The sequence below is a fragment of the Meles meles genome, chromosome 6 (assembly GCF_922984935.1).
Source record: "Meles meles chromosome 6, mMelMel3.1 paternal haplotype, whole genome shotgun sequence".
NCBI classification, from domain to species: Eukaryota; Metazoa; Chordata; class Mammalia; order Carnivora; family Mustelidae; genus Meles; species Meles meles.
This window is the reverse complement of record NC_060071.1, coordinates 62,121,949-62,141,676: the sequence shown is the minus strand read 5'-3', so window position 1 is coordinate 62,141,676 and position 19,728 is coordinate 62,121,949. Positions and strand designations below refer to the sequence as shown.

The following is a 19,728-nucleotide window of genomic DNA, read 5'->3' as shown; positions in this document are numbered from 1 at the left end:
TAGAGCTGCTATAGTAATCTTACAGAATTGTAAATTATAAAATGTCACTCCCCCCACTGAAAATGCTTTAATTATTTCCTCTCATACTTAGAATAAAGTAAAAATTCCTTACCTCAGTTTACAAAGCCTGTATGATCCAGCTTCTGACTGTTTCCCCATGCTCACTCTACTCTCATTCCAGTCATCCAGCTCATCTTGCAAGCTACAACACTTGTTCCCACCTCAGGGTCTGTATCAGACAGGATAGCACAGGTTATGCTACTGCAGTATAAAATCCCCAAGTCACACAAAGTATCTGGTAGGGCTAGACAATTCCATAGAACAACTAATACCCATGACGGAGACTCAGTAATTCAGACAGCCTTAATCTTGAGCTTCCGCCATTTCAGTATGCAGTGTCACCAATGTTTATGGTGGTAGCAAGAGAGAGGGTCATACATCAGCCTGGAAATTATTTCTGTCACTTCTCACAACCAGTTTCCTAGAAGTTGTCCATAATCCCACTTACTTGCGAGATGGTGGGAAAGTTTAATCCTTTGTATGATAAGGAGAAGCATGTCAGATATGAGTACCAGAACTGTTCTCTACTCCTGGAATGTACTTTCCTGTCATTTTCACATAGCAGGCTTCTTCTCAACATTTGGGCCTCATCTCAAAAGCCAATTTTGTAGGCTGTCATTGATCACTCAGGTATTCTGTGTTCCAACTAAATATTAGTTTTTTGTACATAAATTTAAAATCTCTAATTTAGTTGTTTGTTTATTGAATACTCTCTCCCCTACTTAGAAATAAGACCCATGAAAGCAGGTAACATGTCTATCCTGTTTATCCTAGAATCCCCTGAATAAATATTTGTTGAATAATTTAAAAGCAAAATCACTCGGGATGCCTGGGTGGCTCAGTTGTTTAAACATTTGACTCTTGATTTCAGCTCAGTTCATGATCTCAGGATTGTGAGATCAAGCCTCCACATCAGCCTCTGTGCTGGGCATGAAGTCCATGAAGATTCTCGTTCTTCCTTCCCTCCTCTTACTCCCCTGAGCTCTCTCTCTCTCTCTCTCTCAAACAAAACAAAACAATAAAGCCCATCACTTGAAAATGCAAATCTGATCATGGCAACTCTCCTTCCATTAAGAGATTTTTATAATCTGCAGAATAAAGTGTAGACTTTCTGGCATGACATATGAGTCTTCAGAATACAACGTTTAACTTCCATTCATCCCCAGAAGTTGCCACTGGAGATATGGTAGTAAAGTTACAATATCACACAAAGCTTCATATCTAACTCTACTCCTTCCTGTACTCCAGGTTAGAAAAGTCACGTAACAATTTAAGCAGCTAACAAATTCTGTTTCTTTAGATAGATCCTCTTCAAAGTTGAAGATTTACTTAGTGAGGATGGGGACAGATTAAGAGTCTACCAATACAAATTGTACAAAGAAAAATATTCATTTTCTAATTTGCTTTCACTGATAAATTCAGTATCCTAAAGTAATTCAGAAAAATGCGTATGACTTACATTAGTCAGGCCAACCCAGATTATGTTGTTGAAACAGAACAACACAAACAAAAACCCAAAGTACTGTGGGCTTAAGGCAAAGGTTTATGTCTTATTCAGGCAAAGTTCAATGAAGTTAGGTGATTCTCCTCCATCTTGAAGCTACACCAGCTATACAGGACATCCCCGTGTGCTGCAGCAGGGCGAGAGACAAAGGAGGCAGACTGGTTCTTAACTGCCATGCCCCAAAGCTGACACATGTCATTACCCCTCAAATTAGACTAGCTAGAATTAGTCATGTGGCGTGAACCTATCCCCAGGGGAAACTTAGCGACGTAGAGAAGCACATGGTAAAAATCTCTGCCTTAATGAGGTCATCAATTATTCCTTTGATCCTTTCACAAAGAACACAATCCATTGCCAAGTGAGACAACCTAAAATACAGATCTTCCTCAATTTATGATGGTATTATGTCCCAATAAACCCATTATAAATTGAAAATATTATAAGCCAAAATATATTTAATACACTTAACTTACTAAACACATAACTTATCCTAGGTTAGCTCACATGTGCTCAGAACACTTACAGTAGCCTGTAGTTGGACAAAATCATCCAACACAAAGCCTCCTATTTAATCAAGTGTAAACATCTCATGTAATTTGTTAAATACTATTCTGAAAGTGAAAAACAGAATCATTTTAAGTGTACTGGCTGTTTACCCTCCTGATCACCTAAGGGAGCTATGCCTTACTGCTCCTACCCAGCATCACAAGAGAGTATCAGACTGTGTATGGCTAGACCAGGAAAAGATCAAAACTCAAAATTTGAAGTATGGTTTCTACTAAATGCAAATCACTTTTGCACCATTATAAAGTTGGAAAGTTACTAAGTCAAACCATTGTAAGTTGGGGACTGTCTGTCCTGTGCTATTGCATCCTAGAACGTAAGTTCTAGATCTTCTAAGCCAAGAGTCAACTTTCTGCCCTTCCTTCCAACACATCCAATATACAACGCTGAATCAAGAACAGAATAACCACAATAAAAACTCTCATTTGAAAAGTACTGGAATAGCAGATATAAAGCAACCAAAGTCATAGCAATTCTCCCACTTGGCGAATATCAGGAAGGTCTCCTACCCTAGAAGTGGGAAAGAATCCTTGATTAGACTATTGATTTTGCTGAGAAACACTGCCTTATCCATTGTTCCCTAGGGCCCAATGCTCTGCCTTTTGTGAGATGTATTCATTTTCTGTGGCTGTCGTAAAAATAACCACAAACCTGGTTGCTTAAAACAACAGAACTTTATCCTCTGACAGTTCTAGAGGCCAGAGGTTTGAAATTAGAATCACTGGGCTAAAAATCAAAGCATCAGCAGGGCTATGTTCCCACTGGAGACTCTTGGTAGGGGAGAAACCTTGCCTTCCACTTCCAGCTTCTAGTGGCTGCTGGCATCCCTTGGCTTATGACTTCATCCCTCTAATCTTCAAGGGCAGGATTTTCAAATGTCTCCCTGCTCCATCTTTACAGATCATATGTGTGTGTGAACTACCTTTATAAGGATACTTGTGGTTGCATTTGGGGCCCTTTTGGACAATCCAAGACAATCTATCTCAAGATCCTTATATTAGTCATACTTGTAGAGACCATTTTTTGAAATAAGGTAACACAGTTTCCAGGGAATAGGATCTATTATCTTTGAGGACCATTATTCAGCCTACTACAGCAACATATCCTTTTTTGGTATCCTCCATAACTCCATCTGAAGTGGGCATGTGGAGGCTGCATAACTTTCTCAGCCTGTTTCTAGCTGGTGGGAGTTAAGTCCAAAGATTGTCTCAAGTCTTGAACACCACTTTCCCAGAGTTCTGGTTGTTGATTCTTGTTGTTGATTTTTTTATTTATTTTATTCTTATTTATTTATTTTTTAAGATTTTGTTTATTTGACAGAGATCACAAGTAGGCAGAAAGGCAAGCAGAGAGAAGGGGGAGCAAGCTCCCTATGGAGCAGAGAACCCAATGTGGGGCTTGATCCCAGGACCCTGAGATCATGACCTGAGCCAAAGGCAGAGGCTTTAACCCACTGAGCCACCCAGGTGCCCCTGTTGTTGATTTCTTTTACTACTTTCTGAATTGGATGGCTTCTTGAGAAGCACGGGGGAGCTTGGAAATTAGATACTGCTACAACTAATAAATAACAATTTACTTCTGCTTAAAAACACTACCATGTATCATTAGGTTTATTCATATTAAAATTGGAAAAAATTAAAAGCCTAAGAAAAATATCATTCACACAGAAGATGATTTTTACGTGCAGAAAAGGAGAAATTCTCTATTATGATACATACAGATTAAACCTATACCATCTCATCAGAAGTAGAGATGATTTTAACCAATTGTGGCTCAAACTACAAGAACTACAAGAAATGAATAAGTTTTTACTAAACACCATAGACTTAATGCCAGCCCATTCCACATAGACTTAACATCTTTCCCCCCTCCCCCCAAGATTTCACTTACTTATTTGAGAGAAAGAGCATGCATGAGAGAGAGAACAAGGTGGGGGGGGGCATGCAGAGGGAGAAGCAGACTCCCCACGGAGCAGGGAGCCTGACGGGGTTAGATCCCAGGATCCTGAGATCATGACCTGAGCTGAAGGTAGACACTTAACTGACTGAGCCACCCAGGCCCCCCAAGACTTAACATCTTTAAATGGTTTTTATATAGACAGCAGTCATGAAACTAAGCCCTTTGAAAATCTAGTATTGCTTGAGTATCATCCGTGGATAAAAATAAGCCAGAGTATAGTAAGAGGAAATGCAGAAGATGAGAGAAAAAAAAAAAAAAGTCAGGGATTTGAAGGAAAAAAGGCAGAATGAGCAAAAGTAATAAAGGAATAGAAATCAAAGTTGAGGAGAAACCAGGGACTTAACGAGGGGACAATGGAGAAAACCCACCCAGAAGCTGAATGGTAGCCAGGAGAGCGGGAGTCAGAAAGAACAGGGTATGAATTTCACTTCCCACAATTAAGAATGTAGGTAATATTTTCTTAATTTTGGTATGCCCTCAGTTTCCTAATTTGTGAAATGGAAGTGATCATGCCTACTTCACAAAGTTACGAAGGAATTAAATAATATCTGTGAACATATTCAACACAGTGCCTTGCACCTAACAGGCATATAAACATTAAATTCTCTTTCCTTATTGCCTGACCACAAAGTACAAGTGGGAAGGAAAGGAAAGAGTAGGGGAAGTAACTGTCAAAATAGGGAAAAAATACATGAATTCTGAAACCATGATCATGGAAAAGACAAATATTCAATGGACATAGGTAATAAACCAATTCTAAAAATAAGATACAGAAGAGTGAAAGAGTGGAAGCAAGAAGTGGTCATGGAAGTACAGGCAAGAGGTGAGTGAGGCTTGGACTAAGATGGTGGTGGTGCACCTAGCGAGAACCATTCAGATTCACAAACTATTTTAAAGTCTTTGATGAGGACAAATTCTTGGATCAATTGGGTAAACTATGATTATTTCTTAAAATAAGGCAGATTGGAGGTGGGACAGGTGTGGAGGGGGAAATCAAGAGTTCTGTTTTGGACTTACTGGAATGGAAACGCCCGAGACAGTGAGGTGGAGATGTCAAGTAGAAGACCTAAATGTGGATGCACCAGCATACGCATGACAGATAACTGAGACGAAATAATATCCCCTATGGGGAGTACTGCTAGAAGAGAGGGAATCTGTTACTGTTTCCTGAGGAATTCCAACTTGTAAAGATTGGAAAGATGAGGAGGATCTAGCAAAGAGGAGAGGGACCTGGAAATAGGAGGAAGCCAGGATCATGTAATGAAAGGAAGGAAAGAATATGTCAAAAGCTGGTCCATGAGGTGAGTTCATCCACTGGATTTAGAAACATCCGGGGGACATTATTGAGAGCATTTCGCTGAAATGGTCAGGACAAAACTTGAGGTAATACATGAAAGTCCAACATCTGAAGCCAGTATTGGGTTTTCTATTTAAAAAAAAATAAAAAAATAAAAAAAATTCACTGGGGTGCCTGGGTGGCTCAGTCAGTTAAGCGTCTGCCTTTGGCTCAGGTCATGATCCCAGGGTACTGGGATCAAACCCCACAACTGGCTCCTTGCTCAGTAGGGAGTCTGTTTCTCCCTCTTCTCCTCCCACCCACCCCACTCACCCCCCACACGTGCGCTCTCAAAAAAAATCTTAAAAAAAAAGTCACAGCAGATCATTAAATTTCCCTTACAAAACCTTTCAGTGGATTTCTGTCATCCACAGAATAAAATCTGAAATCCTTTCCATGAGCTTCAGGTTCCCAGAAGATCTGGCACTTGCTATCTCTGTGACTTTATCGCCTTTCATGAGCTCTTGCATGCTGCCCACTCTAGTCATACTAACCTTGCTGTTCCTTCAACAGGCCAAGCTCCTTTCTATGGAGAGCCTTTGCATTTGCTCTTCCTTTAACCTGGATGGCTCTGTTCCAATTATCTTTTAAGTAACCAGCTTTGCCTGGAGACATGACCTTGTGACCTTCGAAAGGGAAATCTGTACCAGGTAGGCTACTTTTGATGTTTCTTTAGGAAAAAACAGGTTGTAAAAAGCAAAGAAACCTTTTGAATATGGGCTCACCTGATTATGGAGCTACTGATTTACTTATAATACTATCAGCAATAGGATCTCATAGGTTTCCAGCAATGGACTCTTCTTTTACGTAAGCTCTTAGAAAACAACCACCACTACCACAATTAGACAAGCTTATATTAATGGGAATTGGGACTGGGGGACGGGGTGGGGGGGGGGGAGGAATGGCTTTAAGGAAAGGTGAACATACAGTTTAAAGCTTAACATTTTTTCTTAAGTTTGTACCATACATTTCAAGTTGCTTTTAATTCCCTAACCGGTCCTACGTGCTGAACTATTCTTCAAAGTCACTATCATTTGATCCCTCAATCCCACCATAAACCATTCCTTTTGTTTGTGTCTGGGTATATATCAGTCTGAAGATGTCTATTTTTTATCACCACCCTGTTGTAGTCTAAAGTGCTTTCACCTTTCAATCATATTTAAAATATGGACTATCCTTTGGTAAATATAGAAATGTACGAGTGACTCAATGCCTAATCCCCAACATTAGTACTGAGATGACTTGTAGTAGGATAGCAGCAGCGAAGATAAAGGAACACATATTTAAGGGACATGCAAGAAAGAGAACTGTAAAAAACTGGGAATTGATGGTGAAAAGTAAGAGAAAATGATAAACTGATGATGACCAGGTTTCTGAGACTACTGCATACACAGTGGTATCACTATCTGTCAAAATAGAGAGGAGAAAAAAAAGTTGGGGGGGGGGATTAGTTTGGCGTTTACTGAATTTGAGGTGCCTGTAAGAGATGTATGCATTTAAAAATGCAGGCTGTGTTATTAAATGAGTGAACGACCCTGCATTAATATCTTAACCTCCTTAGGTCTGTTTCTAAATTTGTAAAATAAGGGTGGTGTGTAAATCTCTAAAGAGAGGTTAGGATAGACCCAGTCCTAAAACTTCAGTGACCTCAACTTTATCAGCAATCTTAATTTGGCTTGGATCCTTATTTCTTTCTTAGAAGTTTAGAGTATCATACTATCTGTGTGCATTTCACTTAGAAAACTTAACAAGAACTTCAATAAGAACTGTTAACTAGCTAGGAATTCACAAATTCATGCGACTTGTTTTCTCTTAAATTTTAAGTGATAATCAAACAGTAGTTTCCCTTACTGATGAAAGACACACATTTAAGCTTGTTGGTCATTCCTGGAAATAACGCAGGCGCTTTTAAAAGAATTATAATACAGTGATGAAATTTCTTCCCCATGTATTTTTCACCTCATGGATTTGGACAGATTGGAGACATTCCTGTAACAGGTTAAAGGAGGGAGGAAAATACAAAGGAGGCAAAAGGGGCTTAAGTTGGACAAGTAATATCCGTAAGATCTTCTACATCACAACACGTTTTAAAAAGAAAGAAATCATTTAAATTAGTATCTTGCAATTTGACAATACAAAATTAAGAATTAGTAAGAAATGAAAATTAAACAGGTCTCCTTAATTTTATCATCCAGAATGATCTTATTTCAATATTGGGAATTCTGGAGTTCTTCCTGTCTTTTTCAAATTGCACATAACCTCTTGGTTATTGTAAATTACTTCTAGGTTAAAATTAAGTTTGAGGGAAAGGGGACACTAATCTCATTGTGACATGGGTATAAGGTGCCCTGACACTAAATGCAACTCGGGTTCAAATACAGGCTTTGTGGAATAGCTGACATACAAATGGCTCACTATCTGAAATAAAAGAGTCCAGAATCCAGGAGAAGACTCATTTGAGAATACTGTTTCCTGCTGCCTCAACAGGAAGTATCACTGCTTTGGTGATAAAGAATCCCTCATAATCTTTAAGGCAATGACATCCAATTGGGCAAAATGAACAATACCACACACTGGACAGCATGTAGGTCTTCAGTACTTTCTATCGGATCAGCACCAGCTGATAAATCTTGGTACATTGAAGTATTACCACAATCTTATTCTCCCAATTTTGAGGCTCCCCACAAGCCATAATGCAGACAGTGCACCACAACTTCGTAAGACAGATGAATAGGGGAAACAGAATTGAAACAAAAAGGAGTGGGAATTAAGAAGTTATTCCCTTATAAAATTTTCCAGCTTAAATAAAATTTAATTTTAACAGAACAGTATTATTCTGTTGAGTACATCCATAACCCATGTAACAAAACATAAAATTGTATTGTGACTAAAAGCATAGATTTTGAAGTAAGGCAATCTGGTTCAAATCCTGGTGCTTCTAATGTGATCTTGGGAATATTTTTTAATCTCCTGAAGCCTAAACCTCCTCTTTAATAATAATAATAAAAAAGAAGACAATACTTCATTATGGGGTTGAGAACTAAAAGTGATCATTTAAGATATATTACATAACAAAAATAAAACCTGAGAGACAAAAGAAAACACCATTTCAACTATGATTTTGTTAGACTTTTATTGTTAATATATTTTTGAGCCATCATTTCAAAGGATCTCTATAAAACTGCAAATCTTAAAGCAGTTAATTTTAAAGGAGGCAACTCCAGTTTTATTATTAATACCAGTGTTTTTTTCTTTCAGGACCACTGTGAGCATGACACTATACTGATGGCCAAGCAGAAACCCTAGTTTGAATTCTCTGATGTAAAAACTATTCTACTTACTTGTGGATATTAACTTGACTGTGAAGAATATAAAGCAAATTTCTGAAAACCTGTAAATAAGCACATGAGACTACATTTCATAATTCATGGTAAACAGTTAACTCTTGATTCTTCAAGTAAATGTAACTGTAATACAGTAATCTAAAAGTTACTCTGGTGTTGAAATATGCTATCATTTTTGAGTACTGTCCTATTAATTTTTCATCTAGAATAATTAGTTATTTTTGTTTATATTACAGATGAAACTCTGAAACCAAGTAGGACACAAAAATCAGTAGTAGTCTTGGGTTAAAAATTTCCCACATATCATTCAAGGATTATCATTTAATCCAGATTTAGTGGTAACATGTTCCCAAACCAATAAATATAACATGTTTATATTTATTGTATTTACCTACTTATAAGTAACAGACCATTAAAAAAAAAATCTGGATACAATCAAGGGTGAATAAAATGTCAGTAAGATGAACTATACACATGAACTTTCAGTTTTTACCTTAAAATATTACCCAAAAAGTCCATTTCTACTGCTTTCTCCTTGAGAAGTCGCTATCTCTTATGTGACAGTTGTTATCCTCAAGAAGATTAAGAAAAAGTCCTTTTGTATTTCATGATAGGTTTAATCAGGTAATTAAAACAAATTCTTATATCATCTGATATGTCCAATTACATGGGTATTATGTAACAAAAACAGTTACAAACTTATATATGCATATTTACATTATATATCCAAACTATCAAGCTAATCAACTATATCTAAAGAGATACATTATGACATGAGTTAAACAATTTTTCATTGCTTATTAGGAAGAATGCAGTCAAGCTTTTAATGGAATATACAAGTGAGGCACTTTTGAGGTCAAGAATAGAAAGCAAATGACACTACATACTGGCAATGTTCACAAAAATCTGTGTGAATCTTTAATACAAAGGTTTTTCAACTAGATTATTCTTGAAAAGTTTCAAAACTAGCAACTTACGCAATTTAAGGAGCTTTCAGGAACAATGGCTAACATCAGTGTATCAAAGCGTATCAAAGTTTTATAACCACCTGGCTGCTAGGCAAACAGTACCTTAATACCTTAAAGCCCTTTTTTTGTTGTTGTTTTTTGGTTTATATAAATCACCTCAGGTTGTGATTTCTTAATGTTTTGACTCACTGCAAAACACCTTATGGTACTATTATTATCATGGTTTATAGACCTTTTTTTTTTTTTTTTTAAGTGCAACAACAATGCAAGTTTCTAGTGCTTTCCCTTCTACTTAGAAATGTGATCCTGGAGGTCAAATTAAGAATGAGAATATTTAGTGAAGAATCTGTTTTCTAGGTAACTGAAGTTTTCAAAGTTTTATATAGAAAAAATGTTACACTTACTTAATGCATCTTTGGGCTAAAATTAAAAACTCAGTCTTACCCACATATTCCAAAGAGTAATCACAAAGCCCAAGTAAATTTCAACAAAAGAAACATCCTTTAAATTGCCCATCTGGAGGAAAGGACATGTTTCCTGTACTTTGAAGACATATGGATATTAGAAAACATCTCTGTGGCATTCAGTTAAGGGGATGGGGTGGGGAGTAAAAGAAAAAATGCAAGACTTACCCAAGATATCAGATGGCACTATACACATGAATTGAAAGTGCATTTGTATTACTTCAAAAGTTCTTTTTAGGCACTGCTGAATAACCAATGAAAATAGGTAGTTTCAAGTTTTCCCCTTTAAATTTTAACCCCTGTCCCAACATCATCCCAGAGACATACACACATTCTCTGAAGTTGTCATGATCAAATATAGGTGCTGTTTGTTTATTTATTTTTTTAAAAAACTCCCTGGTTGGTAATGGGAGGAAAATTAGAATACCATTTTGGTAATGGCTTTTGCACGTTAAAAGAATTAGTTTTATAAATGCTTCGGCACATCCATTAAGTTTGATTGCCAGTTCCAAATATCAAGAAATATTTTAAGACAGGATATATAAGAAAAAAGTGCTTAAAATCTTTCAGTGACCAAAAGACACATTAGAGAAAACGTTCATTTTACAGTTCCTTTAAGATATTTCTTACTCTTGCTTTCTCTGTTTGGAGGTGACCACTACTTAAATAGCCCTTTTTATTGGTAGTAGTGATGAACCCTATTAGATCCTGATTGCCACCTCACGTCTCTGGTCTATAAATCATCCAGTAGGTGGTGCTGAAGTTCCATACCGCATATTTCTTCAGCCTCAAATGATTCCCCTGTCAAAGCAGGAGAAAAATCATTTAATTAGCAGTTCTGAACACAACAAGCCATCAGACCAAAGTCTTTCTTGTTATGCCATCTAGATGATTTCATTTTCAATATTTACTATAACTTAAGCTGGATTAGACATTTGCTTATACTGCCAGATTAAAAAGCAAAGAGAAAGGTTTCAGAGGAAGAGCCAGTTGGCAGTGCCAAGTCTGTATGCAGAAGAAAATGTTCCTGAACATACCTATACACGTTTTAAAAATGAGAAATTTAAACTATCCTTTTTTCCCCCACATAGTTCTAACTTACTCAAAAGAACATTTCCATATAGGGATTCAGATAACATTATATTATCAGTTAGTCTTCTAGACTGGTTTGGAATTTGAGTGTGTTATCTATAAAGATCCAAGATGAAATAAAAACCATTTCATCACCATAGTTTTTAATGAAGAAACTTGTTTAAAACTGTAAAGGAAAAAATGGGAATGGGATGGCAAAATCTTAGCAGCAAAGTGGTTAAACAAATTGAAAATATTAATGCACAAACATTAAAATATTAAAGCATATATGTTGCATATAAAATACAGTACAGAACCAGGAGTTGCACTATACTGATTAGTGCTTAACAGAAGAAATGATTAAATTTGTTCTTCCCAGAAGTATATACACAGTTCATTTCCACAGCATTTTCCTATAGAGCCAGCAAGTTATTTTCTTCAGTTATTCACACCTTGCTCAAACCTGAATTATGAACTCAGCACTTACAAATATGAAAATTCACTCACAAGGAAAACCAATATTTCCATTTTACCAGTAAAAAGTAATTTTGAAAGTTAACAGTCTATTCTAGGAAACCAAGTTTAGCTGAAAACTTCAGGGATGAAGATCATCTGGTGTAGCAGTGTTCAATTATATAAACAGTAAAAATAAGTCTTAAAACTGCTGCTACAGTGTCATATTTTGGATTTAGTTCATCCAATTGATTTTTAGTACAAAACTAGAAATAACCTCTTCTTCATAACATCTATAGTTATCAATATATTTTTCTTCTTTTCAATGTGAAATAATACTTCAAGATGATCTATATACACAATGTTGTCAGTTCAAGCTGTCATATAAATATAAATGCTTTCTTAAAAAAAAGTATTTTACAGACAGATAGTGTTATATACATTGTTCAGTTTGATCTGGGGCAAAAGAAAGCTAACACAAGCTTAAGTGTGATATGTAAAAAGAATGATACATAAATGACATTTTAAAACCTGCATAGAAATGAGCTTCAAATGGTAGTGTGATTTTAATTTTATCACTTCTGAAACTTCAAGCCATTAAAAAAAAGGCACACTTCTCAACTTTATCCCTCTAAGGGAATGTTCTTAAAGAACCCTTTACTTGTTAGAGTTTTAATGTAACACTTAAAAAGACAAAGAAAACAACAAAAAACAAACCAACCAGACAAATTGACCCCAACTACTTTAAACCATTTGTTGGAACATTTATCCAACTACTTAGTAAATAAAACATCCAGTAATACAATGCTCTGCAAAAGAAATAAAATTATATGTACAAGACATTTCATTTACAACGTTGGATTAAATACTTTCCTGGGACAGATTAGTATATACTTTAACATAAATTTTGCTTTTGGCAAGTTTGAAGAAAGTAAAATGCAACTGGGAAAAGTTATTGTTATGTGAATAATAAGCACTGAAAATTAAGCTTAAAAATTATTAATTACAGCTGAACATATTCTAGTTTAGCAGAATGATAAATGGAGATCTCGGGAGGAAACTTTTACATGAACTATCCAGTTACACTTTTTGACTTGTAAAACATTTGTAAATGCAATATGATTTTTTTGAAGGAGGAAACTCTGAAAGAAAACAACTTGCTGGTTGAATACCACAAAAAAACAAAACAACCCAAAACCTCACTTTTTTCTATAATGTTTACTGTCTCTTTTTATATAAAAATAAGTGTTACGTTCCCATCAGAACATTAGACAATTACATCTGTGCTTTAAAAAAAAATTGGTCACTCAAGGCTATTAGGATATTTTTAAAGATTTTAGATTACCAGAATGTACAGACAAAACTCAATATAAACTGTAGCCAAAGGGAAATGAGGATGAAAATAGCAAATCATTCACATGGAATAAAAACATTATTAACTAGATGAGTAAAATATTCAAAACATAATGGAATGTGACAGTAGATATATGTACATCTACTTGAGAACTAGGAAGGGGAAGAAAAGTTTAATATGTAATAATTCGTACCTTATATTTAGTTAAATATAAACATTTGTTATTTATACATAAAACCACTTTCAAAAAACAACTAATAAATGATTTAGTTGTACTTGTTTTATTTCTTATAATTCCCAAGTGTTAACTTTCTTAGATTGATATCAACTGTCCCTTAGTGCACTTTTAGTTTATGTCTTAATGAATTCAAAACTTTAAAAGTCCCATCACCTAATGCATAAATATACAAAAATGCCAAAAATTAATCCCTTTTAAGTTGGATATTTTATGCTCACTTTTTATAGCCAATAACCAGAAATGGTTTCCTTTTGCAAATACTCTTTACAACCTGTAACAAAACATGCCATGCACTGAAGGGAAAAAGTTAGGCATGGCTAGCATTTTGAAATGCCGAGAACTAACAAGTTCTGCTTCCTCCACGTGTGGCCCCAGACACCAGGCAAGATTTCATATTGCTTGCCAAAAGCTTCCACAAATCCAAGTTAGCTAATTCCTGGAAACAAAGAATTTAAGCTCATTTTGGCACTGGATCCTTTCATCCAGCAGCTTTATGTTTCCCACCACAGCACCCACACGCCTCACCACAACGATGGCACATTCTCAAGGGGACATAGCAGCACATACACGGTACAATGAAAGACAAAGCTACTAGGGCTAACCATCGTAAGCAGAACTTGTCATCACTAGTGTCACATGAACAGGGATCAGAAAAATCGCCCTCTGAGTCTGACATACAATGATATAACATGCTCTCTGCACAGAGCATGCAACTAACTTGATATATGCATCTTTTAATAGGGTCTGGAGCATCCTGACATTTTCCTCTGCCATTTTCTTCATGATTAAACCTTTCTTGGCAGTATACACAGCGGGAACGTTCACCATCTTCTTTTCTTCGTTTTGACTTCTTAAATTTTAATGAAGAAGGCTGTGTCTTAAATACCACAGAGTCTTTGAGTGAACTTAACTTAGTCTCATCTCCACAAGAGTACAGATAGTCTGATTTTTTACTGTCTGGTTTAGAAAATTGAATATTGGAATCAGTATCATCTCTCTCTAAGTCATTTTTCCACATGTCAGGATGTCTGTAGTCTGCATACCGACGTATTAAGATATCTCGAGGGTTTATTCTGACAATCTCATCCTCATCTTGAAAGCTGACGTGACGGATTGATTTCAAAGGGACCTAAAAAGGAAAGAGATGAAGACGGCAATGAGAACGGTGAAAGTTAATTTTATATGTCAATTTGGCTAGGCTGCAGTGCCCAAATATTTGATCAAACGTTATTCTGGATGTTTAAGTGAAGATGTTTCTTGGGATGAGATTAATCTTTAAGATGGTGGATTATGAATGAAACAGATTATCTTCCATAACACAGACAGATTTCATCAATTAGTTGAAGGCCTTAATAGTATAAAGACTGAGCACCCCTAGGCAAGACAGAATTCGGCTAGCAGACCGCCTCTGGATGGGACTGCAACTCTTCCCTGGGTCTCAAGTCTGATAGCCTTCTTCATATTTTGCATATGTATCTTCATTATTCCATGAACCAATTCCTTAAAATAAATCTCTCTCTGTGTATATATATACACAACTAGTTGGTTCTGTTTCTCAGGAGAATCCTGACTCATACAGATTCTAGTACCAAGAATTGGAGTATTGTTGTTAGTAAGTACCTAAAAATGTGGAAATGCCTTTAGAAATGGGTAGAGGCTAACAGAGTTTTAAAATGCATGTTACAAAAAGCCTTGAAGAGACTATTGTTAGAAATACATTAGGGACGCCTGGGGGGCTCAGTCAGTTAAGCCGATGCCTTCGGCTCAGGTCATGATCCCAGGGTCCTGGGATCGAGGCCTACATTGGGCTCCTTGCTAGGCAGGAAGCCTGCTTCTTTCTCCGCCTCTGCCTGCCATTCTGCCTGCTTGTGCAAATGCGTGCGCTCTCTCCCCCCAACCCCAAATAAATAAATAAAATCTCAAAAAAAAAAAAAAAAAGAAAAGAAAAACAGACATTAAAAGTGCTTCTGGTGAAGGCTCAAGATGGAAATGAAGAACACATTGGAAAATGGAGGAAAGGTGATACTTATTATAAAATGGTAAAGAACGTGGATGAACTATATGTTAGTGTTTTGTGGAAGACAAGAACCTATGAATGACGGACTTGGATCTTCGGCAGAGATTTTGAGCAAAGTGTTGAAGGTGCCCAGTTTCTTCTTGTGGCTAACACTAAAATGTGAGAGGGAAGGGATAACTGAAATAGAAAATTTTAAGCAGAAAGGAAGGAGATCTTAAAGAATTGGAAAATTCTTTAGGGATGGGTAGTGCAAAAATTGAGAAAGCAAGTTCTAGAGAGAATACCAAACGTGTGGTTGACCAATCATATAATAAAGAGATTACGATGTGATTCCTGAATCCAATCAACTATCTTAGCTACAGTGCTGCCACAATGGACTACAGGGAACAGAGGTAGCATGGAACCAAGAAAGGCTTTTTTGGACTTCTAGGATTTATAGGACTGGCAAATAAAGCTTTCTGAATGAAAACACATGTTATCCTTTAAGAAAAGGAAAAATGATCCCAAGGGTGAGGCTCTCTCCTCAGTTTCATAGGGCAGTTCCTCAGTTCCGTGGGCCAGAACACCTGCAACCTGGGTGTGAGGCTATCATCCACTGCTAAGGATTTGGGGTCACCACTCTGCTGGGCCCATAGTACAAAACACTGAGCCAAAGCCAGAGGATTATTCCCAGGCCTTAAAATTTCACAGACTTTGCCCCACTAAGGTTTTAGACTTGCTTATTAGGACTCATGACTGCTTTTTTCTTTCTAAGATTTCTCCCTTTTCAAAATGGAGGATCTCTTCTATGCCTTTCCCATCATGGTATTTTGGAAGTAGGTAACTTGTCTTCCTTTACAGGTTCCCAGACAGAGAGGAATTTTGCCTTTAGGATGAATCACACCTTGCAACTCACCCACACTCAACTTAGAGGATACTGAGATAAGATGCAGGACTTAGAATTGATGCTAGAATGGGTTAAGACTTTTGGGCTGTTGTGATGGGATAAATGTATTTTGCATGTAAGAAGGGATGAATGTGAGGAATGGAAGGTAGAATGTTATGGGCTGAACAATGTACTCCCAAATTCATGTGTTGAGACCAATACTTCAGAATGTGACATTTATATATAAGGCCTTTAAAGGGTGATTACATTAAAATAAGGTTGTTAGCATGGGTCTTAATCCAATCTGGTATCCTTTTAAGAAAAGGAAATTTGGGGGGCTTGGGTGGCTCAGTCGGTTAAGCTTCTGACTCTTGATTTCAGCTCAGATTATGATCTTAGGATCGTAGGATCTCCGTGCTCAGACAAGAGTCTGCTGGAGATTCTCTCCCTCAACCTTTGCTGCTCCCCCTGATTACACTTGTTCTCTCTCACTCTCTAAAATATAAAGGAATAAATTTTTAAAAAGGGGGAGCAGGGAAGGGAGGGGAGGAGAAGTGAGGGCAGGGGAGGGGAAAAGGAAAGGAAATTTGGCCATACAGAGAGGCACCAGGGGTGTGGATGTACAAAAGAAAGACCGTGTGAGGACACGGCCAAGAAGCAGACATTTACAAGCCAGGAAGAGAAGGCTCAGAAGAAACCAAATGTGCCAACATCTTGATTTTGTGACAAAATAATTTTTTTTGATTAAGCTACTTCATCTGATACTTTGCTATGATAGCCCTAACAAACTAATACACAGACACACGTATATATAGCTTGGCTATATGAGTCTCTGAAAATGACTTAAAACACATTACAGCCACTTATTCTCATTCCCTCCCCTTCTACTTTCTCCCACCCCCTTTCTGGGTATATTGTCTTCCTGAGGCCCAGGAGCAAATTAAATCTTTCTGGAGATAATCAAATGGGGTCTAAATCAAAATGACCTTTTCCCCTTTACCTATACAAGTGGGCTTCTTATAGTCACATTTGTATTTTCTAGTCCTAGTCCTTGGACACAGTGACCGGTCTACAGGAAAGCACCTGATCCAGGTTGAGGCAAACTTCCATTCTCAAGATATTATGGAACTGGGGCTAAACAACCCTCCATATCTGGGCTACAGGAATGGTGGATACAGTCTATTAAATTACCAATATATAATTCGTATCAGCTTTATCCAGTGATAAACACACAGGGGCAATCCCCAGACTCAAATCAGAAACTTGGATAGAGTTTAAGTAATAATGTTTATAATCATATATGTAGCAAATGTACACATGAAAAAAATTTTCTAGTATAATTCAGCTACATGGAGAATGAGAAGGACTAAAAAATTTCACCTATTTGTTAATTAGTTATATTCTATAGCAGAAGATAAAACTAAGAACTTACCCTATTTTGGGACTTTAGACTTCCACATTCCTTGGATATTTGCCGTTGTACATATTCTATACTTCTGCTCTGAATGTCTAGGCCCGGATGACTGAATGTTATCTAAAATAAAACAATTTCTACTTAAGTGACAAGAGAATGTATTTATTTTTAATAAAACCATGTGCAGTATGTATTCCAAAACTTCATAACCTATTAATAGTGAAGCTTTTCAAACAGTTTTAAGAAAAAAGCATCACTTGAATTATCCTATTATTTAAACTTAGGTCATTCCTCACACATTTATTTTTATTTTTTATTTGAAAGAGAGAGAAAGAGTGCACGAGAAGGTGGAGGGTCAGAGAAGCAGACTCCCTGCTCAGCAGGGAACCCAATGGGGGAATCAATCCTGGGACTCCAGGATCATGATCCGGGCTGAAGGTGGTCACTTAACCAACTGAGCCACCTAGGCACCCTTCCTTACACATTGAAATTTTAATTTCGAAAGTAACACGAACTTCTGGTTTCTGATTCTGCATGTGAGGAACTTAGTAACTGCCATTCTGTCCTAACAAGCAAAAAACCTAAATAGAAAAAATATCACCAACTCTTCTCAGATCTGTGACAGAGAGGATGACACAGTGTAAACAACTGCCGCCAAGATTGGAGACAGGAAAATAAAGGGAGTCACAGCTCACCAGAGCAGATTCATGAGCAGAAATCGCAACAGAAACCAGTGCTGAGGTAGGAAAACCTGAACTATAATTGATGAGTTGCCAGAGCTCAGTGTATATACTGAGTTAAAAACTTCAAGTGGAAGCAGTCATAGTGAAGCTCCTAAAGTTTTGTTGTGGGTTTACCTCCAAGAGCTCAACCAGGTTCTTGCAGTAAATACCAGAGAAATCCCCCTGCATGCTTTCAGGAGGAGGAGGGGGAAATGAACCTTTGTAACTATGTCATAATATTCCTTTTTTGTTTATTTGTTTTTTAACAAGGTCTGCCCTCAGGAGAAACTAGTTAACCAGAGCCTGACCTAGGATATTATCAGAGCCTACTTGACCTAGGAAAAGAGAAAGAGCCAACTTTAGTCAACTCTAAAAGTTAGAAACTGACCCAACTAAAAAGTTAGGAAAAAACTGCGAAATACTTGTGGAGTTCACAGTCCAGAAGCATAGGCTCATTCTAAAAGACAGACTTAATCAAAGGACTACGGAATGCATCTCCTCTCCACCACATACTAAAGGCCTATTTATAGCAGTTCCTTTTACCCAGTACATCATGTCTAGTTTTAAGAAAAAAAAAAAATGTAAAACATACTGAAGGGCAAAAACACAATTTGAAAAGACAGAACAAGCATCAGAACCAGACATAGCAGGGCTGTTGGGATTAGCAGACTAGGAATGTAAAACAACTATGATTAATATGTTAAAAGCTCTAATGGATAGACAGCATGCAAGAATAAATTAGCAATACAAGGAAAGAGACAGAAACTAATAAGGAATCCAAAGAAACGCTAGAGGTCACAAACATTAAGAGAAATGGAGAACGCCTTTGCTGAATTTATTAGACTGGACATGACTGAGGAAAAAAAAAATACCTCTGAGCTATTTAAAATAGTAACGACTGAGAACTCACAACTAAATTAATGTCGGACATCAAACCACAGACCCAGGAAACTCAAAGAACACTAAGCAGAATAAATGCCAAAAAACACACTACACTCAAGAATATCATTTTCAAACCATAAAAACTCAAAGATAAAAAATCTTGAAAAATGAACAAAAACTCCTCACTTCCAGAAGAGCAAAAAAAAATTACAACTGATTTATCCTCAGAAACCATGTATGTAAGAAGACAGTGGAGTGAAATACTTAAAGTGGTGAAAGAAAAACATTTGTAAGCCTGGAATTCTGTACCTTGGCAAAAAACAAACTTCAGAAAAGATAAAGACTTTCTCAGGCAAATAAAAACTAAAGAAATTTGTTGTCAGTAGACCTGCTTTATGAGAAATGTTATGAGGTTATGAAGAAATGTTATGAAGGAAAATGATATAGATCAGAAACTCAGATCTATGTAAGAGTAAAGGAGCACTGAGGAAAAAGAAATCATTTATTTTCACA

The 19,728-nt window shown here is 36.8% G+C and overlaps 1 protein-coding gene across 2 annotated transcripts in view; it reads right to left on the bottom strand.

Annotated features, from left to right (window-relative positions):
- Positions 1-11,417: 11,417 nt before the first annotated feature.
- Positions 11,418-19,728, bottom strand: part of SPRED1 (sprouty related EVH1 domain containing 1) — a 110,186-nt gene continuing 101,875 nt past the window's right edge. Inside the window, exons 6-7 of one of the 2 annotated variants that reach the window (XM_046009262.1) lie at positions 17,630-17,731; positions 11,418-14,444 (exon numbers count right to left, since the gene is read on the bottom strand). In XM_046009262.1, the coding sequence (XP_045865218.1) occupies positions 13,794-14,444; positions 17,630-17,731 (753 nt within the window). In that variant the 3' untranslated portion in view covers positions 11,418-13,793. The remainder of the gene's footprint in view (positions 14,445-17,629; positions 17,732-19,728) is intronic. The other variant, XM_046009263.1, reaches the window with a different exon arrangement.